The sequence below is a fragment of the Tripterygium wilfordii genome, chromosome 15, assembly GCF_013401445.1.
Source record: "Tripterygium wilfordii isolate XIE 37 chromosome 15, ASM1340144v1, whole genome shotgun sequence".
In the NCBI taxonomy this organism is placed as follows: Eukaryota; Viridiplantae; Streptophyta; class Magnoliopsida; order Celastrales; family Celastraceae; genus Tripterygium; species Tripterygium wilfordii.
The window spans coordinates 2,301,203-2,317,848 of NC_052246.1; the positions used below are offsets into that span (position 1 = coordinate 2,301,203).

The window sequence follows — 16,646 nt, forward strand, 5'->3', positions numbered from 1 at the left end:
ATGTATTCTCAGGATATATTGCTGCTTCCCTGTGTTTCTTTCCCTTCCAATAGGAAGGGGTGGCGGGGGTATAGAAGATATTCTGAACACTAAAGATGAATATCAAATCAATACATTTTCTTTTGGGTTATCGAAGTAGGTTTTGTCTCTTATTCAATGACCTGATTATACGTAACAACAATGGGACTTCTAACAGTATGGGTAGCAGAAACCCATTCCAGATATCCCTGACCAAAAGAGTTGCCGCCTCCCTCCCCTTGCATGCTAAATGTTACTGCGTAAGTCGACTTTTGCTTCTCTGGCTGGAAAACCAGAACACCAGGCGTTACACTAACAAGCACACCAGTTGGAGCAACAATGCGAGGAGTATAAGAAGCATCTGCCGGACCGACGTTTGTCACTGTTCTATTATACGTCTGAGGACTAGCACCAAAGTTTACTGAGAATGACGGATAATTCAGTTCTGCTTCAGGTATACTCAAAATCTCCGAACATTTCACATCAGATCTGACAATGGTGGTTACCTGGTCATCTGAGTAATCCAAGCCACATAGGTAGGAAATGTAGTCATGGGTTTGGATGTCATAGATTAGGCCAGGATCATTTGCTCTTGATGGGTCTACATGGCCTGCACCGATATCAAAGATATTTGCATCAACTTGATTTTCATCTGTAATTGGATTGTTCCCACGGTTTGTTGTATAGGCTGTGGTTATAATTGCAGATTTAATGGCAGCTGGTGACCAGTGTGGGTGAGAGCTTTTGAGCAAAGCAGCGATGCCACTAAGATGAGGACAAGACATTGATGTTCCTGAAATCATATGAAACGTTGGTTTTGTGTTCTTGTTGCTGTAGCCTTGGTTTTTGTCAGCGGAAATCCATGCCGCAAGGATACCTACACCGGGGCCTATAATGTCTGGTTTCAGGATCCCAGGACTTATGAAGTTGGGGCCTCTTGAGGAAAATTGAGCTACCATGGGAGCGATGGGAAGGTCGAAAACAGTTCCCTTGAACACGATTTTAGCCGTTGGTGATGATGTTGAATCTATGTAGTCTTTGATTCTCAACCCTGCATCGTACCTCAAATGGGATGCGGGAAGTACATGAAAATCGGGTGTTATAATGTTATCAAGTTTATCAACATTGCTGAGAATCATTGCAGCACCACCAGCATCCTTCACCACTCGGCCTTTTTCAGTTCTTTTTATTTTCCCACCCTTCTCACACAACACCACCTTTCCTTTGACATCAACATCTGCCAATGATCCTGGAGCGCAAAATTTTGATTTCTCATTAACACTACTTGATCCAGGGTAAACCAGTGACAGCAATTCTGATGAGAAATCTTTAGGCTGGTAAAAGGATTCCCCGTCGAATTCCTCCCCGTTCCCAAGAACCACAGTTGCTCTGTAGCTTCTGTCAACGGTGCTTGCTCCCACTGTCAGTATCCATGGTGCTGCATTTGCTAAGGTACCGCTTTTCGGACCCCCGTTTCCGGCTGAGCAACTGACAAAAATTCCTCTTTGAGTAGCTGCAAATGCACCAATGGCAATATTGTCCATATGGAAAGGCCGGGAGGATCCCCCGAGGGATATTGAGATCACATCAACACCCTCTTCGATGGCAGCGTCCATTCCAGCTAAGATATCACTTTCTAAACCATAAGAATCTTCGCAAACTTTATAAATCGCCAAATGAGCAAGAGGTGCCATGCCAGCAGCAGTGCCATTAGCATTCCCGTCCAGATTTGCACCTGTCACAAAATTACCTGCTGCTGTGCTTGCTGTGTGGGTTCCATGGCCTTCTGCGTCCAAAAGGTCTGGGCCTCTGCTTTGGAAATTCCTTGCACCAATCAGCTTGTTATTGCACACAGGCTCGTCAAAGTCACATTTCCCTTTCCCTTTCCCTTTTGCGGGTGGACGGGGCACATCTTTACCACTAAACGAAGGCTGGAGCTTGTTATTGCACAAGGACTCTTCAAAGTCACATCTCCCTTTCCATTTTGCAGGTGGACTGGGCACACCGTTGCCTCTAAACGAAGGGTGACCGGGCGTAAATCCACCGTCGAGAACTGCAATAATCACTCCTTTTCCATGATTAGTCTTCTGCCACAATCCTGGTTCTTGGCGCAACCCCAAGAAGTCAGGGGTATGAGTTGTGTGAAGGTGCAATTTCCTCTGAGGTTGCGCGGACACAAAACCATCCTTCTTTTCCATATCCTTCACTTCCTCTGCTGTAAGTTTTGCAGCAAAACCGGTGGCCACATGGCGGTAGGAATATACCATCCGTTGTTCCTTATGTAAGCTGGAGGCAGTGACAGGCAAAAATGAGTCGTACCAGCTATCTAAATTATCTGATAGCTCTGATGCTTCTCCTTCTGGTTTCTTTACCTTGACAATGTAAGTTTTCAGGTTCCCTTCGTCCTTCGAAAACGTATCACTGTGATTAGATATGCTTGCTTTTCCTTCATTGATTGCTTGAGAGAAAGAAAACTTGTGATTCAGACTAACAAGATAAATAATCAACATGGCTGACAAAAGTTTGAATCTCTTGTTCACCATGTTTGTAGAAGAATTCTGGTGTTTTGAGATCATTTCCACCCATATGAAGTGAGATAAAGAGTGTCTCTATGTGTGGGAATCAACGATGGACAACAATGAGAGATGCAAAACATGTTTTTCATTATTTTTCTGTGAGCTAGTTCAGTTTGCTATATATGCTGCAGGAGATTTACAAGGTGAGGATTCTTTTTCCTTTGGACTCCCTGTCTTTACAGCTAAGAATGAGTTATGAGTCCATAGATTTGATTCAATTCCAGGTTCTGTCCATGCATGAAATTTTTATGAAATTATCCCTTGTATGTTTTTTTATTTGATTTTTGTTCGGCATAAAAAATATACTCATTTGATTAGTAAACAAGATCAAAATACATCCATGTTTTTTTTTTAAAAAAAATTACTAATAAAAAATGATTATTGAGTTCTTAAATGAAATGGGTACCTTGCGACTTTTTTACTGCAAAACAAAACCGTAATCGAATTGAGTGATCGGTTTTTTATATTAAAAAATTATACATTTCTCTATTCAAAATTGAATTGAATCAAAAAAAATTGATCGTTTAATCCGTTTTATTTATATAAAAATTCGAACAAACCGATCACGAATACTCGTAGCCCGCAGAGTCTATAAATTTGAGGTTTCTACTAATTTTTTTATTCACATTCGAGATTGATTTGTTTTCAAATTTTGATTTTGATAAAATATCACTAAATATTTAATTATTTATGCACCCCAAAATTGTTTTGGAGGATAAACATAAAACTATTTAAAAAAAAAATTGATGACAGAGATAAGTGCACATTCTAGAGTCTAGACAAACATGGAAATAAGTTACCTACCAAAATTGATTAAAATGGCACCGCCATTACTAAGGTCGGTGGCCACAACCGCTGCCATAGCAGCCTCTGCACTTCCTGCTGCCTTTGCTTTCTCCGCTCGTTCTTCCTCCTCTTCTGCTCAATCACATCAAATACCCAAACCCAAAAACCTCTCTTTCTTTTCTTCAACTTCTCACCTTTCACCGACTCGCTTGGGACTTACCAAGAACTTGGCTCAGCCGCCTTCTGCTCTCCAAATGGATGCGCCCTCATCTGATCACAAACCCACCTCTCAGGTTCCCTAATCGGAGACGTACCATTTTATTTTTTGTGTAATAAGTTATATTTTGATCATCAATTGTGTGGTTAATTGGGTCTATGAATACTGAATCTGTTTGCTTCACGTTGCACTGTTGCAGATGGATGCCCAATTGCCTGAGCTACTGGTAAGTTGGGTTCTTTTTTCGCTTTGTTTGGCTTTACTATTCGAGTTTCAATTTTATGGAATTGTACATGGGGTTTTCTTCTTTTCGATGGAGCGAATCCTATTTCTTTGCAAATATAGTACTTTAGTTGGTTTTATTTTATTTTCCATAGTTGTAGATTTGCTTGAGTTGGGCAGATTTCCTTGTTCTGTTTGTATTCTCATGTTTACCGGACTTCTCTTTTGGACCATATGCTTGAAAGCAGTTCGTGCATGCAGTTGTCCTTCCTTTTCTCTACAGAATTTTTGTGCTTTTACAAGGAAGAAAAAAGGGAAAAATAGTTGAGAATGCAGAATAATAATGGATTTACTGTGAATTCTCCTGGTAATGGAAATTTTGTTTTTTTGTCTAGGAAAAAAGTTAAGGTTTATCTTGGTCGTTCACCCTAGTAATTTGATTGATCTCCTATGAGGAATCACTGTATGTGGGGATTCCAATAAATCTTTCAATTGATTGTTCATGTATTCCCTCTTTCTGCATTATAAAATTGTCCATTATCCAGAATGATAATGGAGTTACTGTGAATTCTCCTGGTAATGCAAAATTGTTACTTGGATTTTTTTTTTCTTAAAAGAAAAAAAGTTAAGGTTTATCTTGGTGTTTCAGACTAGCAATTCGATTGATCTCCTATGTGGAATCAGTTTATGTTGGGATTCAATAAATCTTCTCATTGAGTGTTCATGTACTCTCTCTCTTTCTGCATTTTAAAAATTGTCAATCATAGGCTACTAGTTCCTGAAAGTTCCCGATCTCATTTTTATTATTTCCTCATTTCTGACATTTTGAATTTTGTTTTTGACTCCTGATATGTAATCAGACTGAGTATATGGTGGATATGACATGCGAGGGTTGTGTCAAAGCCGTCAAGAATAAGTTGCAAACCATTGATGGTACACATTTTTGTAATCATGGGATATGCAATCTTTCTTTTCAAATGAGAATTAACTTGATCTTTTTTTTTTCTTTCCTATCTTCTACTTTTGTGTTCTTGTTTGAAAATAATATTAGGAGTGAAAAATGTGGAGGTAGACTTGGGGAATCAAGTGGTTAGAATTCGTGGTTCTTCATCTGTGAAGGCCATGACTGAAGCTTTGGAGCAGACAGGTCGAAGAGCCCGATTAATAGGTCAAGGAGTGCCTGAAGGTTTGCCTCTTCATCCTACCACAAACTCTTGCCTCATTCTCTCCACATGAGCATTATTTTCTTCATCTTGAATATTGTCTTAGGGCCATAGCAAATTCAGTGGGCCAAACGTATCTAGAAGTTTAAAAATGATCTTCAGTATTTTTGTCATGCCTCTTGGTTTTTAAAATCCATGAGTCATCACCCGTCAATTCTCATTTAATCATGTTGACGTTAATGACCATCGACTCTGTTGATTTGATTTGTCACAAATCATGCACCTGGTATGTAACCAGTGGTATTTTTGTTATATTTAATAGATATTTGTTGGTACTTGCCTGGATGTGACTACAAAGAAGAGAGATTTGAAAATTTGTTTCTTTCATCGTATATATTTTTCCTATGAACTCACGTTTCAAGATGGTTTGTTTAGGTGATATTTCTTTCTCTTGGATCTGTTTATTTTGGTTATTTTTGAAAGTCTTTATACTCTTTCAAAATGAACAGTTCTCCTGAATTAATTGCATGCTTGCTTTTGTTTGTTAGGGTTAGTGTCTTCTTAAGCAAAACGGAAAGATAACAGTCCCTTGCAAACTCACCCTCACTTCTTTGCTTACAGACTTTCTCATTTCTGCTGCCGTTTCTGAATTCAAAGGACCAGTTATATTTGGTGTGGTGCGCTTTGCTCAAATGAATATGGAAGCGGCCAGAGTTGAAGCTAGCTTTAGTGGGTTGTCCCCAGGAAAACATGGTTGGTCTATTAATGAATATGGTGACCTTACAAGAGGTGCTGCAAGCACTGGGAAAATTTATAATCCATCCCACGATGGAACTGCTAATGAGGTTAGCTCTGTCATATGCCTACTTTTGGTGCTAACTTGAATCTCAAATTTGGTATGCATTTTATGATTGACATTGTATTAGACCATTAGAGGTTGAATTCCGTGTCAAACATGGAGCCCAACTTCAAAGCTGTTTTTTAACCCGTTCCAGTATGGAACTCCCAATGGGGTTAGCTATGTCCTAGGCATTCTTTGGGTGCTAAAAAAGTAATTGTAACTAGAATCTCACTTTACTATGCATTTTGTGGTTGACATGGTGTAAGAGGGTATATTCTGTGTTAGGGTAAACACAAAGCCTAATGTCTAAGTTTCCCCATTCACATTAAACCAATTACCCTGTCCATGTGTTCTTATTTTATTATCTCATTGCTAGTTGATTGGTGTTTTTTATATTTTCTTTGTGAGGTACAGGTGAACATGTGCCCAGTAGTAGTGTTGCACTGGTGCAACCTAGAGGTCACATGTTCTATTCTTGAAAATAGCCTTTATTATGTGAGGGTAAGGTCTGCATACATCCTACCTGTCACCGACCCCGCTCACGCTCAGTGAACGGGAGTTGTTTAACTTTTTACCTTTTTTTGGGGTCAATGGTGGAGGGTCGGGGATTGTAGGGAAACATAGTTACATAGACCAAAATGTAATCAGCTCTTTTATTCAAAGAACTATGGTATTTTATTCGGTCAATTTTGCTAAATAATTGTTACAACATTAAAACAATGAACTTGGTTGACTCATTTCTATCCGCAAGAGAACTTTAACTCAACACAACCATGAGCTTCAATAAGTGAGAGAATACTTTCTTTAGGCCTTTGGGCTGGTAGTTAGTTACAAATAGTTGAGAATAACAATAATTTGCGCTGCACAGTGTAGTCTGGGATGCTTGGCTCATAGAAGTCTTCAATTGGACCTCAAACAACAAACAAAGGATTTTGAGTTGGGGTTTTTATGATACTCCAATACCATATTTGATATTTGGTGATTGATTTTATACCATGTATAGGAGACTTTTGACTTAAACATTTCCGGGCATCATCTAGGTGCGACATTGTTGGGTCTAATGAACCAAAACCAACAATACCCGTAATTTTAAAGCCAAGTCATTCCACTTGGTCTCAACATCCTCCCCTACATTGATACGTAAAGAACATTATAGCAGCCCAGCTTTTTACTTGTACTTTTGTGCATTTAAAGATTCCTTGGTCATTGAGGAACCCTTCATAGCACAATTTAATAAGGTTTCCCAAGCCGTTCCTTATTTACTTCCTGAGAACAGAGAATGAGCAGTGGGAAAACCGTCAGTAGCTCATGGTGGAATTTTCAAGAAGCTTAAGAATATGTTTTCCTTTGTAGTCAGATCATCCTTGACACATTCCTGTATGGATGTAACTAACCACCCTCGTAGAGTTATATCGGTTGTCATAACATATTGGCTTCAGACACTTGTTTTTGAAGTATCGATCATTATCCTATACATTTTTTCTACAGAATGCCTTGTTATGGGTTAACTATTTTTCTTGCATTTCTGTCAATTTTCTTCAGCAAGTTGGTGACCTGGGAACACTAGACATTAATGAAAAAGGTGAAGCGTTCTATTCAGACATCAAACATAAGCTGAGAGTTGCAGATCTTATTGGGCGGGCTCTAGTGGTGTATGAAACAGAAGATAAATCAATCCCAGGTGTTACAGCTGCAGTGATTGCAAGAAGTGCTGGGGTTGGCGAGAACTACAAAAAGATTTGCACATGTGATGGCACCACCATATGGGAGGCTAATGATAATGAATTTGCCCTCAGTAAGGTCTGAGAATTTGATCAAGGCTAAATTTGTAGGCATCTTGTATGTCTTTTCAAATTATGCACCATTTGTTTTATGACCATATACTTCGTACCCGTATCGAGTGTATGGAATAAGAGAACACTTAAAAGTTAAAACATCTCAAGATTTTGTTGATTATGTGACTGCAACTGGAACTGAGGATTTAGTATAATAAAGGCAGCATTTGGTTGAAAATTTTCTTTTGCATTGAGAACAAAAATGAAAGAACTTTCTGTTGAAATTTTGCGAGCTTGCAGATTGTTGCTTGTCCGTGGAAGGTGATAGCCGAATTGTACTCTTGTACAGAGAAGCCTATAGGATTGACCACTTGAATGCAAAAGAAAAACATTTGCTAAAAACAGCCCCTTTGAAGTTTGAGAGATTACAGGATTGATCCTTCAACGCAAGAAGCTTGATGCTCTTAAATTTTTTTCATGGGCTAGGCTTATTTTGCAAGGGCCATTATGTTTTTTTTTTTTTTTTTTTATCAAGAAGGGCTATTATGTTTTATGTGAGGCTCCTAATCACTTGTTAGGGCAAATGCAATGGGAATTGATTTGTTGGACCAACATTTTTGTTGGTCCGGTCCCACCTCTATTACACAAAAAGTCAAGTCAAACACGTATTCTAATACAGCCACATCAGCAAAACACAAATTTCTATACACTTTTTCTTCCCACACACTTTCTTTTTCCACCCAACCCAACAACATTCCATTCTTCCATATTATCCACAACAAAACTACACCAAAACATCAAATATCAATACATTCACATCAACAAAACACTTATCCCAATACAGCCACATAAGCAAAACACATTTTACAATACAGCCACATCAACAAAAGACAACATGTTTGTTGGCCCAATACCACTTCACCATTGCATTTGCCCTTATACTAAGCCAAAAAAAACCCTCGCCTTAGCGCCTGGCTCAGGGTGCTCACTTAGGCCACACCTGGGTGAAAGGGGTGCGCCTGATGCGGTGCAGCTGTGCCTCGGTGTCTATGCGAGCACTTTTTTTTTTTTTTGGGAATGTTCAGAAGTTTATTAAAGCACCAAGTTTCTTGCTATTGCCTTGTGTTGATTGCTTTTTCCCCTTCCCTCTTGCGGTGGTTGTTATCGATGCTTCCCTTGTTAATGCAGTAATAGGTTTGTAGTCCTCTATTGCTTAAAACAAGAACTGTAGAATTCAGATATGTATGTATTCTCACTTCTCAGGATATGTAGCTGCTTCACTGTGTTTCTTTCCCTTCCAGTGGGCAAAGGCTACTCCCAGAGCTGTGCCTTTATATTTGTTTTTGTCTCGTTAGTTTGTTTGATACTCCTGCCTTTGCCAATGATGGTTGAACTGGCTGGCTAGCAGAAACCAACGAAGCGACAAGAGGAGGTTACAAATGCTGGAAAATGAATAGCAATCACACATTATGCATCCTTTGTGGGGAGGAACTAGAAGAAAGTAAAAGGAAAAATGTAAATCACTCTTTTTTCATTATGCATTCTTTGTGAGGAGAAACTAGAAGAAAGTAGAAAGCAAAATGTAAATCACTCTTTTTTCTGCTGATTTATCTAATTGGTGGCAGGGGATATCAAAGATCTTCTGAACACGAAAGATAAATATCAAATCAACTCATTTTCTTTTATGTAAGCGAAGTAGGTTTTCTCTTATACGTAACAACAATGGGACTTCTTACAGTATGGGTAGCAGAAACCCATTCGAGATATCCCTGACCAAAAGAGTTGCCTCCTCCCTCCCCTTGCATGCTAAATGTTACTGCGTAAGTCGACTTTTGCTTCTTCCTCTGGAAAACCAGAGCACCAGGCGTTACACTAACAAGCACACCAGTTGGTGCAACAATGCGAGGAGTATAAGAAGCATCTGCGGGACCGACATTTGTTACTGTTCTATTATACGTCTGAGGACTAGAACCAAAGTTTACTGAGAATGACGGATAATTCAGTTCTGCTTCAGGTATACTCAAAATCTTCGAACATTTCACATCAGATCTGACAATGGTGGTTACCTGGTCATCTGAGTAATCCAAGCCACATAGGTAGGAAATGTAGTCATGGGTTTGGATGTCATAGATTAGGCCAGGATCATTTGCTCTTGATGGGTCTACATGGCCTGCACCGATATCAAAGATATTTGCATCAACTAGATTTTCATCTGTGATTGGATTGTTTCCACGGTTTGTTGTATAGGCTGTGGTTATAATTGCAGATTTAATGGCAGCTGGTGACCAGTGAGGGTGAGAGCTTTTGAGCAAAGCAGCAATGCCACTGAGATGAGGACATGACATTGATGTTCCTGAAATCATCTGAAATGATGGTTTTCTGTTCTTGTTGCTGTGGTCTTGGTTTTTGTTAGCGGAAATCCATGCCGCAAGGATATCTACTCCGGGGCCTATAATGTCAGGTTTTAGGATCCCAGGACTTACTAAGTTGGGGCCTCTTGAGGAAAATTCAGCTACCATGGGAGCACTTGGAAGGCCGAAAACAGGTCCCTTGAACACGATTTTCGCCATTGGTGATGGTGTTGAGGCTATGTAGTCTTTAATTCTCAACCCTGCTTTGTACCTCAGAAGTGATGCGGGAAGTAGATGAAAATTGGGTTTTATACTGTCATCAAGTTTATCATCATTGATGAGAATCATTGCAGCACCACCAGCATCCTTTACTACTTGGCCTTTTCCAGTTCTCTGTATTTTCCCACCCTTCTCACACAACACTATCTTTCCTTTGACATAAACATCTGCTAATGATCCCGGAGCGCAAAATTTTGATTTCTCATTACCACTACTTGATCCAGGGTAAACAAGTGATAGCAATTCTGATGAGAAATCTTTAGGCTGGTAAAAGGATTCCCCATCGAATTCCTCCCCGTTCCCAAGAACCACGGTTGCTCTGTAGCTTCTGTCAACAGTGCTTGCTCCCACTGTCAGTATCCATGGTGCTACATTTGTTACGGTAGCACCCTTTGGACCCCAATTTCCCGCTGCGCAACTGACAAAAATACCTCTTTGAGTAGCTGCAAATGCACCAATGGCAACATTGTCCTTATAGAAAGGCATGGGGAGTCCCCCCAAGGACATTGAGATCACATCGACACCATCATTGATGGCAGCATCCATTCCAGCTAAGATATCACTTTCTAAGCAATCACCTCCACAAACTTTATAAATCGCCAAATGAGCAAGAGGTGCCATGCCAGCGGCAGTGCCATTGGCAATCCCGAACAGATTTGCACCTTCCACAAAATTACCAGCTGCTGTGCTTGCTGTGTGGGTTCCATGGCCTAATGTGTCCAAAAGGTGTGGTCCTCTGTCTTGGAAATTCCTTGCACCAATCAACTTGTTATTGCAGATGGACTCTTCACATTTCACTTCCCATTTTGCAGGCGGACGGGGCACATCGTTGGCACTAAACGAAGGGTGACCGGGCGTAATTCCAGTGTCGAGAACTGCAATAATCACTCCTTTTCCATGATTAGTCTTCTGCCACAATTTTGGTCCTTGGCGCAACCCCAAGAAGTCAGGGGTATGAGTTGTTTGAAGGTGCAATTTCCTCTGAGGTTGGGCAGACACAAAACCATCCTTCTTTTCCATATCTTTCACTTCATCTGCTGTAAGTTTTGCAGCAAAACCGGTGGCGACATGGCGGTAAGAATATACCATCCGTTGTTGCTCATGTAAGCTGGAGTCAGTGACTGGCAAAAATGAGTTGTACCAGCTATCTAAATTCTCAGATTGCACTGATGCTTCTTCTTCACCTTCTGGTTTCTTTACCTTGACAATGTAAGTTTTCAAGCTTCCCTCATCATTTGAAAAGGCATCCCTGTGATTAGATATGATTGCTTGAGAGAAACTAAACTTGTGATTTAGACTAACAAGATAGAAAAACAACATGGCTGGCAAAAGTCTGCATATCTTGTTCTCCATGTTTGTCTAAGAAATACAGAATAATCTGCAGTTGTGAGATCATTTCCACCTATATATATATATATATATATATATGAAGGGAGATAAGGAGTGTCTGTATGTGTGGGAGTCAACGATGACAACAATGAGAAGCATGCAAAATCATGTTTTTCATTGTTTTTGTGTGATTCTAGTTCCGGTCGTTATATTAATATTTGCTGCAGAGATTTACAAGGTAAGTATTTTGTTTCCTTTAGGACTCCTTGTCTTTACCGCTAAGAATGAGCTGATAGATTTGATGCTAGTTCAGGTTTGCTGTCCATGTATGACAATTTCTAAAAAAAACAAACAAAATACTCTTTCTAACCCTAAAATTTAGGAGCTGAAATCCTGAAACTATGTCAACTACTAAAATGCACTGCATTACTTTTAAATCAGGTATTAGAAATAAGTTATTATATTCAATAACAATTGATAAAATTATGATCTTGCATAGAGAATTTAGGGATGGTAAAAAAAACCGATCCGAGCACTATCTGTAGGGTATCCGATCCGTTTAAAACCCAAAAACCGATCCTATAGGTTTTGGAAACGGTTTTGGTTTTGGTTTTCAAACCCGTCATGGTTTAGGGTCGGGTTTGGTTTTTTATGCCGGGTTTAGGGTACCCGAACCATTTAATAAAAATGTCCATTATAGTAATAATATTATAAATCATGTATAAAGGTATACTATTAGGATACTAAATTATAACATGATAAAGGATATTAAAACATATATATTTATAGAAGCATACTAATAAAACTATAAATTAGACTAATTTGAATTATAAAATCATAATTAATATAAATCATACTCAATATTAATTTATATAAATATAAATATAATCATTAAAGAAAAAAATAAAAATATTAAAAGTTAAATGGTAAATGGTAAATGGGTACCCGATGGTAAACGGTTATGAAACGGTTCAGGGTTTGGAAATTTAAATGGTTTTGGAACGGTTTTGGTATAGAGTGTCTTAAATGGAAACGGTTTTGGTATTTCCTAATTGGAAGGGTACCCGACCCATTGCCATGCCTAATAGAGATAAACAGCATAAACAAGTCTCCTCCTTAATTTTATCATAAACTCATATAAACCAAAAAAATCATGATGAATTTTGGGTTGTTGATGGGTTCATGAGAGTCGCAAATCCTACCGAACACCTTTGTGCTTGTCAAACATGTCATAAATTCACACTCTCATACATGTCAATAATATTGTCTATTTTGGATTTATCGATTCTCGTGGATACATTTGTTCCTCTCAAGTCCAGCTACGAAGCCTAATTCACTGAGCAAGTTCAATTAGCGTGGGTAAATTTGAGAGATTTGATATGGGTTTATTTTTTCTTGTACAGTGAGTTCAGGAAAGCTTGTGGAAGCTTCACAAAGTGCTAATACCATGCTCTCCATTTCACTCCCTCCCAGTCAGTAGCTCCAATGTTTGTGTTCTTCATGGGAGTATTGAAATAGCTGCCTCTTCTTCTTTGTAATTTTTACATTTGATGAGGAAATTCATGGGCTCCACTATTGACCATTATTCATTGAAGCAGGAAATATGTGTTTGCTATTTAGTCGTTCGTTTCATTGGGCTTTAAGGGACTGGACTACCATGACGTGGAGGAAACATGTAGCATTTGGCCCGGGCTGGGTTTCAATCCGGGCTTGTAAAATATAAAGCTAGGTGTATACGGCCCTGCCATGTGCCCAAGCCCAACCTTAACCCAACCCAAATGTGAGCACCTCAAATGGGCTTATTTTATCATGACCAATGGGCTTGAATCTAAAACGCAGGGTGTGGGGCCCTCTAAAAAGTGGGGTGTGGCTGGATTTGGCATAATGACTCCATCCATATAGAGTTATAAAATGATAAAACTCTAATTGTTTTAACATACTTTAAACGTGTAAATTAATGTTGTTTTGATTTGTTTGGTGACTATTTCTATGCAATGCCCTTGCCATTGGTCGCCCAGAGACCTTGATAACACCGAACAAAGGCCCAGGATCTGCAAGAGAAGATGAAAATGGGCTCTCATTAGCCCAAAATACTCACACGTGCGCATTCCGGCAATTCTGTAATTTTCACAATTATTTTCTTACGATATAAGTTTAGTCTTGCTGACTTGGATCCGCTTTGTAAAAATCGAAACCAAAGTCAGTCCATGACCGACACTCCACGAGGATATGTAATGTAATGATGTTTTATTCGATACGTACGGTCCAAACTTCATCACCCAACCCAAATCTGAATCCTAGCCGTCCGATTCGATCCGTATCCCATTCTCCCGTCTGTCATCCTCGTCTCTTTCTTTCTTCTCTTCAGATCTGGACACAGAACGCGCAGACACAGAGACATAGAGACACTCTCGTTTTCTCTCTCTCTACATTATCCCAAATTCCCTGCAATTTGGAGAGAGAAAGTACAGGGTTTAATCCCCATTTTGTTCTAGATTTCATCTTGATCTATGGTGGAGGCACAGACATGGAAGACAAGGCGAATGAGCAATCCAAGGCTGGACACGACCGCACCGGACCAGGTCCTTGACATTCCGGCCACACCACCTGGTGATGTACGGAACAACAATGGATTCGGATCGGTTCTTTCGCCTAACATTTTAACTGCCCTGATTATCGCATCTTGGTACTTTTCCAACATCGGAGTACTCTTACTCAACAAGTACCTCCTTAGCTTCTACGGTTATAAATTCCCGATATTCCTCACAATGCTTCACATGATATCCTGTGCTGTTTACAGCTACATTGCGATAAACTTTCTCGAAATGGTTCCGTTGCAGCAAATTCTGTCGCGAAAGCAGTTCTTGAAGATTTTCTCTCTGTGTGTGATTTTTTGCTTCTCCGTCGTTTGTGGTAACACTTCGTTGAGGTACTTACCGGTGTCGTTTAATCAAGCGATTGGAGCTACGACGCCGTTTTTCACGGCCGTATTTGCTTTTTTAATTACTTGTAAGAAAGAATCGCCGGAAGTATATTTTTCTCTGTTGCCGGTGATATTGGGGATCGTTGTGGCCAGCAACAGTGAGCCGTCGTTTAATTTGTTGGGTTTCTTGTTTTGTGTGGGTTCAACTGCTGGGCGTGCTTTGAAATCGGTGGTGCAGGGGCTGCTGTTAACATCGGAGGCCGAGAAGCTGCATTCCATGAATCTGTTGCTGTATATGGCACCTATGGCGGCGCTGGTATTGCTTCCGTTTACGCTCTATATAGAAGGGAATGTTGCAGCATTTACTCTTGAGAAGGCGAAGGAAGATCCGTTTATTCTTTTCCTATTGCTCGGAAATGCTACAGTGGCGTATTTGGTGAATTTGACCAATTTTTTGGTGACAAAACACACAAGTGCTCTGACTTTGCAGGTACTGGGAAATGCCAAGGCTGCTGTGGCTGCCGTGGTGTCAATTTTGATATTTAGGAATCCGGTAACGGTGATGGGAATGGCAGGATTTGGAATCACAGTAATGGGTGTGGTGCTTTATAGTGAAGCAAAGAAGAGATCCAGAGCCAGTAAGTCATGATTCACTTGGATGGCACGATTCCGGGTTCGACTCTGTTTTCTGAACTTTGAATTCTGAGTTTTGTCCTTTTTTTTTCTTTTAGCTTCTATGGAAGGAAAGAAAAGAAAATTAATCACAATGAAATTTGATTTGATTGTATAGTAATGTGGAGGGGAGGGAGGCTAAAGCTTATGCTCGGTTTTCTCTGTTCTTGCTTTCAATTGTTCTTGGGGCATTCTGAGAGAAGGAATTTAGTTGTTTCACTTCCTTCTTATAAGTTGTTTTTGATGTATTTTGAGAACATACAAAAGTGATTCAGATAGCAATTCTAATGTGTTTAATGGGAAGAAAAGTGCTTCCCTTTCACTTCTTCATTCCCCCTTTCCTCACTTTGCTTTATTATTTTTCACTGAATTCATTCTCAACTGAATTTTCTGTTTGTTTATTTTGCTTTAGTTGTCTACTAGTTTTCCTTTAATTCTTGGATTCAGTATTTGCAGGAACCCTTTTGCATGATTGAACTGTGCTAGAAATTAAGAGGCCTATCTGAATTGAATGCCTTGAAGAGTTTAAGCAGCTGATTTTTTTAATTTCATATATTTATTAGTCTTACAGGCGAGCATGTGACTCAACGGTTGAGTTGCAAGGTTACAACCTAGAGGTAACAGATTCAATTCCTTGAAATTGTCTCTCCACATATTATGTGGAGGTAAGTTCTACCATACATATTGTTTGTCCCCTACCCGCCTAGTATGAGAACCTTGTGCATGGGTATTGTTTACTTGTACCATATATTTATTAGTCTTAGTCTTTCTTCTTGTCATGTAAAATGTGGAAAAGTTGACCACTTTTACCTTGATGCCAATTATTTTCAGCACCACTGGTAGATGAACCCCTTCAATGTCGATCGATAGCCCTTGTTGCTAATCTTTTTTGCTATGCAATCCCATTTTCTTGCGCTATGAAGTCACATTCTTTGCTTGGTTATTATGACTTAATTTGGTTTCATTGGCATTATTTCTGGTTGTATGAAATTCCAGCTTTTCTTTTTGTCACTTCTTTTCCTTCCATTTTGCTTGATTCAGTATTTGAGTGAACTTTTTTCCGTGATTGATTTGTATGAAAGTGACGGCAGTCCATTTGAATCAAATGTTTGGAAGATCTTGTTAAGTAGTTCGTTTTTTTTTGTATTTTACTCGCAGTTGCCTTGATGCCGACCAGATTTGTATGGTTACAGAATACTGATGGATCTTTTTATCCACTCCCACTTTATATGATTGGCCATTTCTGTAATTCTGTTTCAGTAAACTAATCCGAGTGTAGATGAATCGATGAGATCCCAGCTTTCTGGACTATTTTAACTTCACTCCTAATCGTGGTTTATTTCTAAACGGTTCTGCATATTGATGACCATGCAGATGCATTCTTCCTTCTCATGACCATCCTCTTCACATATTAGCAACTTCGCATACTTTTAAATGTATTGCATCATCCATATCTTCAGAGACTGTCATTTTACCTTTTTTGTATGTTTTTTT

General features: G+C 39.4%; 4 protein-coding genes across 4 annotated transcripts; 2 read left to right on the forward strand and 2 right to left on the reverse strand.

Moving 5' to 3' along the window:
* Positions 1 to 96: 96 nt before the first annotated feature.
* LOC120016056 (subtilisin-like protease) lies at positions 97 to 2,747 on the reverse strand. The gene has a single exon (XM_038868629.1). The coding sequence runs from the start codon at positions 2,592 to 2,594 to the stop codon at positions 150 to 152; it is 2,445 nt and encodes an 814-aa protein (XP_038724557.1). The 5' UTR covers positions 2,595 to 2,747; the 3' UTR covers positions 97 to 149.
* A 643-nt stretch (positions 2,748 to 3,390) lies between these two features.
* LOC120016754 (copper chaperone for superoxide dismutase, chloroplastic/cytosolic) lies at positions 3,391 to 7,836 on the forward strand. The gene is made up of 6 exons (XM_038869663.1): positions 3,391 to 3,673; positions 3,797 to 3,823; positions 4,680 to 4,752; positions 4,871 to 5,005; positions 5,604 to 5,827; positions 7,366 to 7,836. The coding sequence occupies exons 1-6, from the start codon at positions 3,413 to 3,415 to the stop codon at positions 7,627 to 7,629; spliced, it is 984 nt and encodes a 327-aa protein (XP_038725591.1). The 5' UTR covers positions 3,391 to 3,412; the 3' UTR covers positions 7,630 to 7,836.
* An 835-nt stretch (positions 7,837 to 8,671) lies between these two features.
* LOC120016752 (subtilisin-like protease) lies at positions 8,672 to 11,559 on the reverse strand. Its single transcript, XM_038869659.1, has one exon. The coding sequence runs from the start codon at positions 11,546 to 11,548 to the stop codon at positions 9,281 to 9,283; it is 2,268 nt and encodes a 755-aa protein (XP_038725587.1). The 5' UTR covers positions 11,549 to 11,559; the 3' UTR covers positions 8,672 to 9,280.
* Positions 11,560 to 13,826: 2,267 nt separating this feature from the next.
* Positions 13,827 to 15,482, forward strand: LOC120016753 (probable sugar phosphate/phosphate translocator At1g12500). Its single transcript, XM_038869660.1, has one exon. The coding sequence runs from the start codon at positions 14,068 to 14,070 to the stop codon at positions 15,127 to 15,129; it is 1,062 nt and encodes a 353-aa protein (XP_038725588.1). The 5' UTR covers positions 13,827 to 14,067; the 3' UTR covers positions 15,130 to 15,482.
* The last annotated feature ends 1,164 nt before the right edge of the window (positions 15,483 to 16,646 follow it).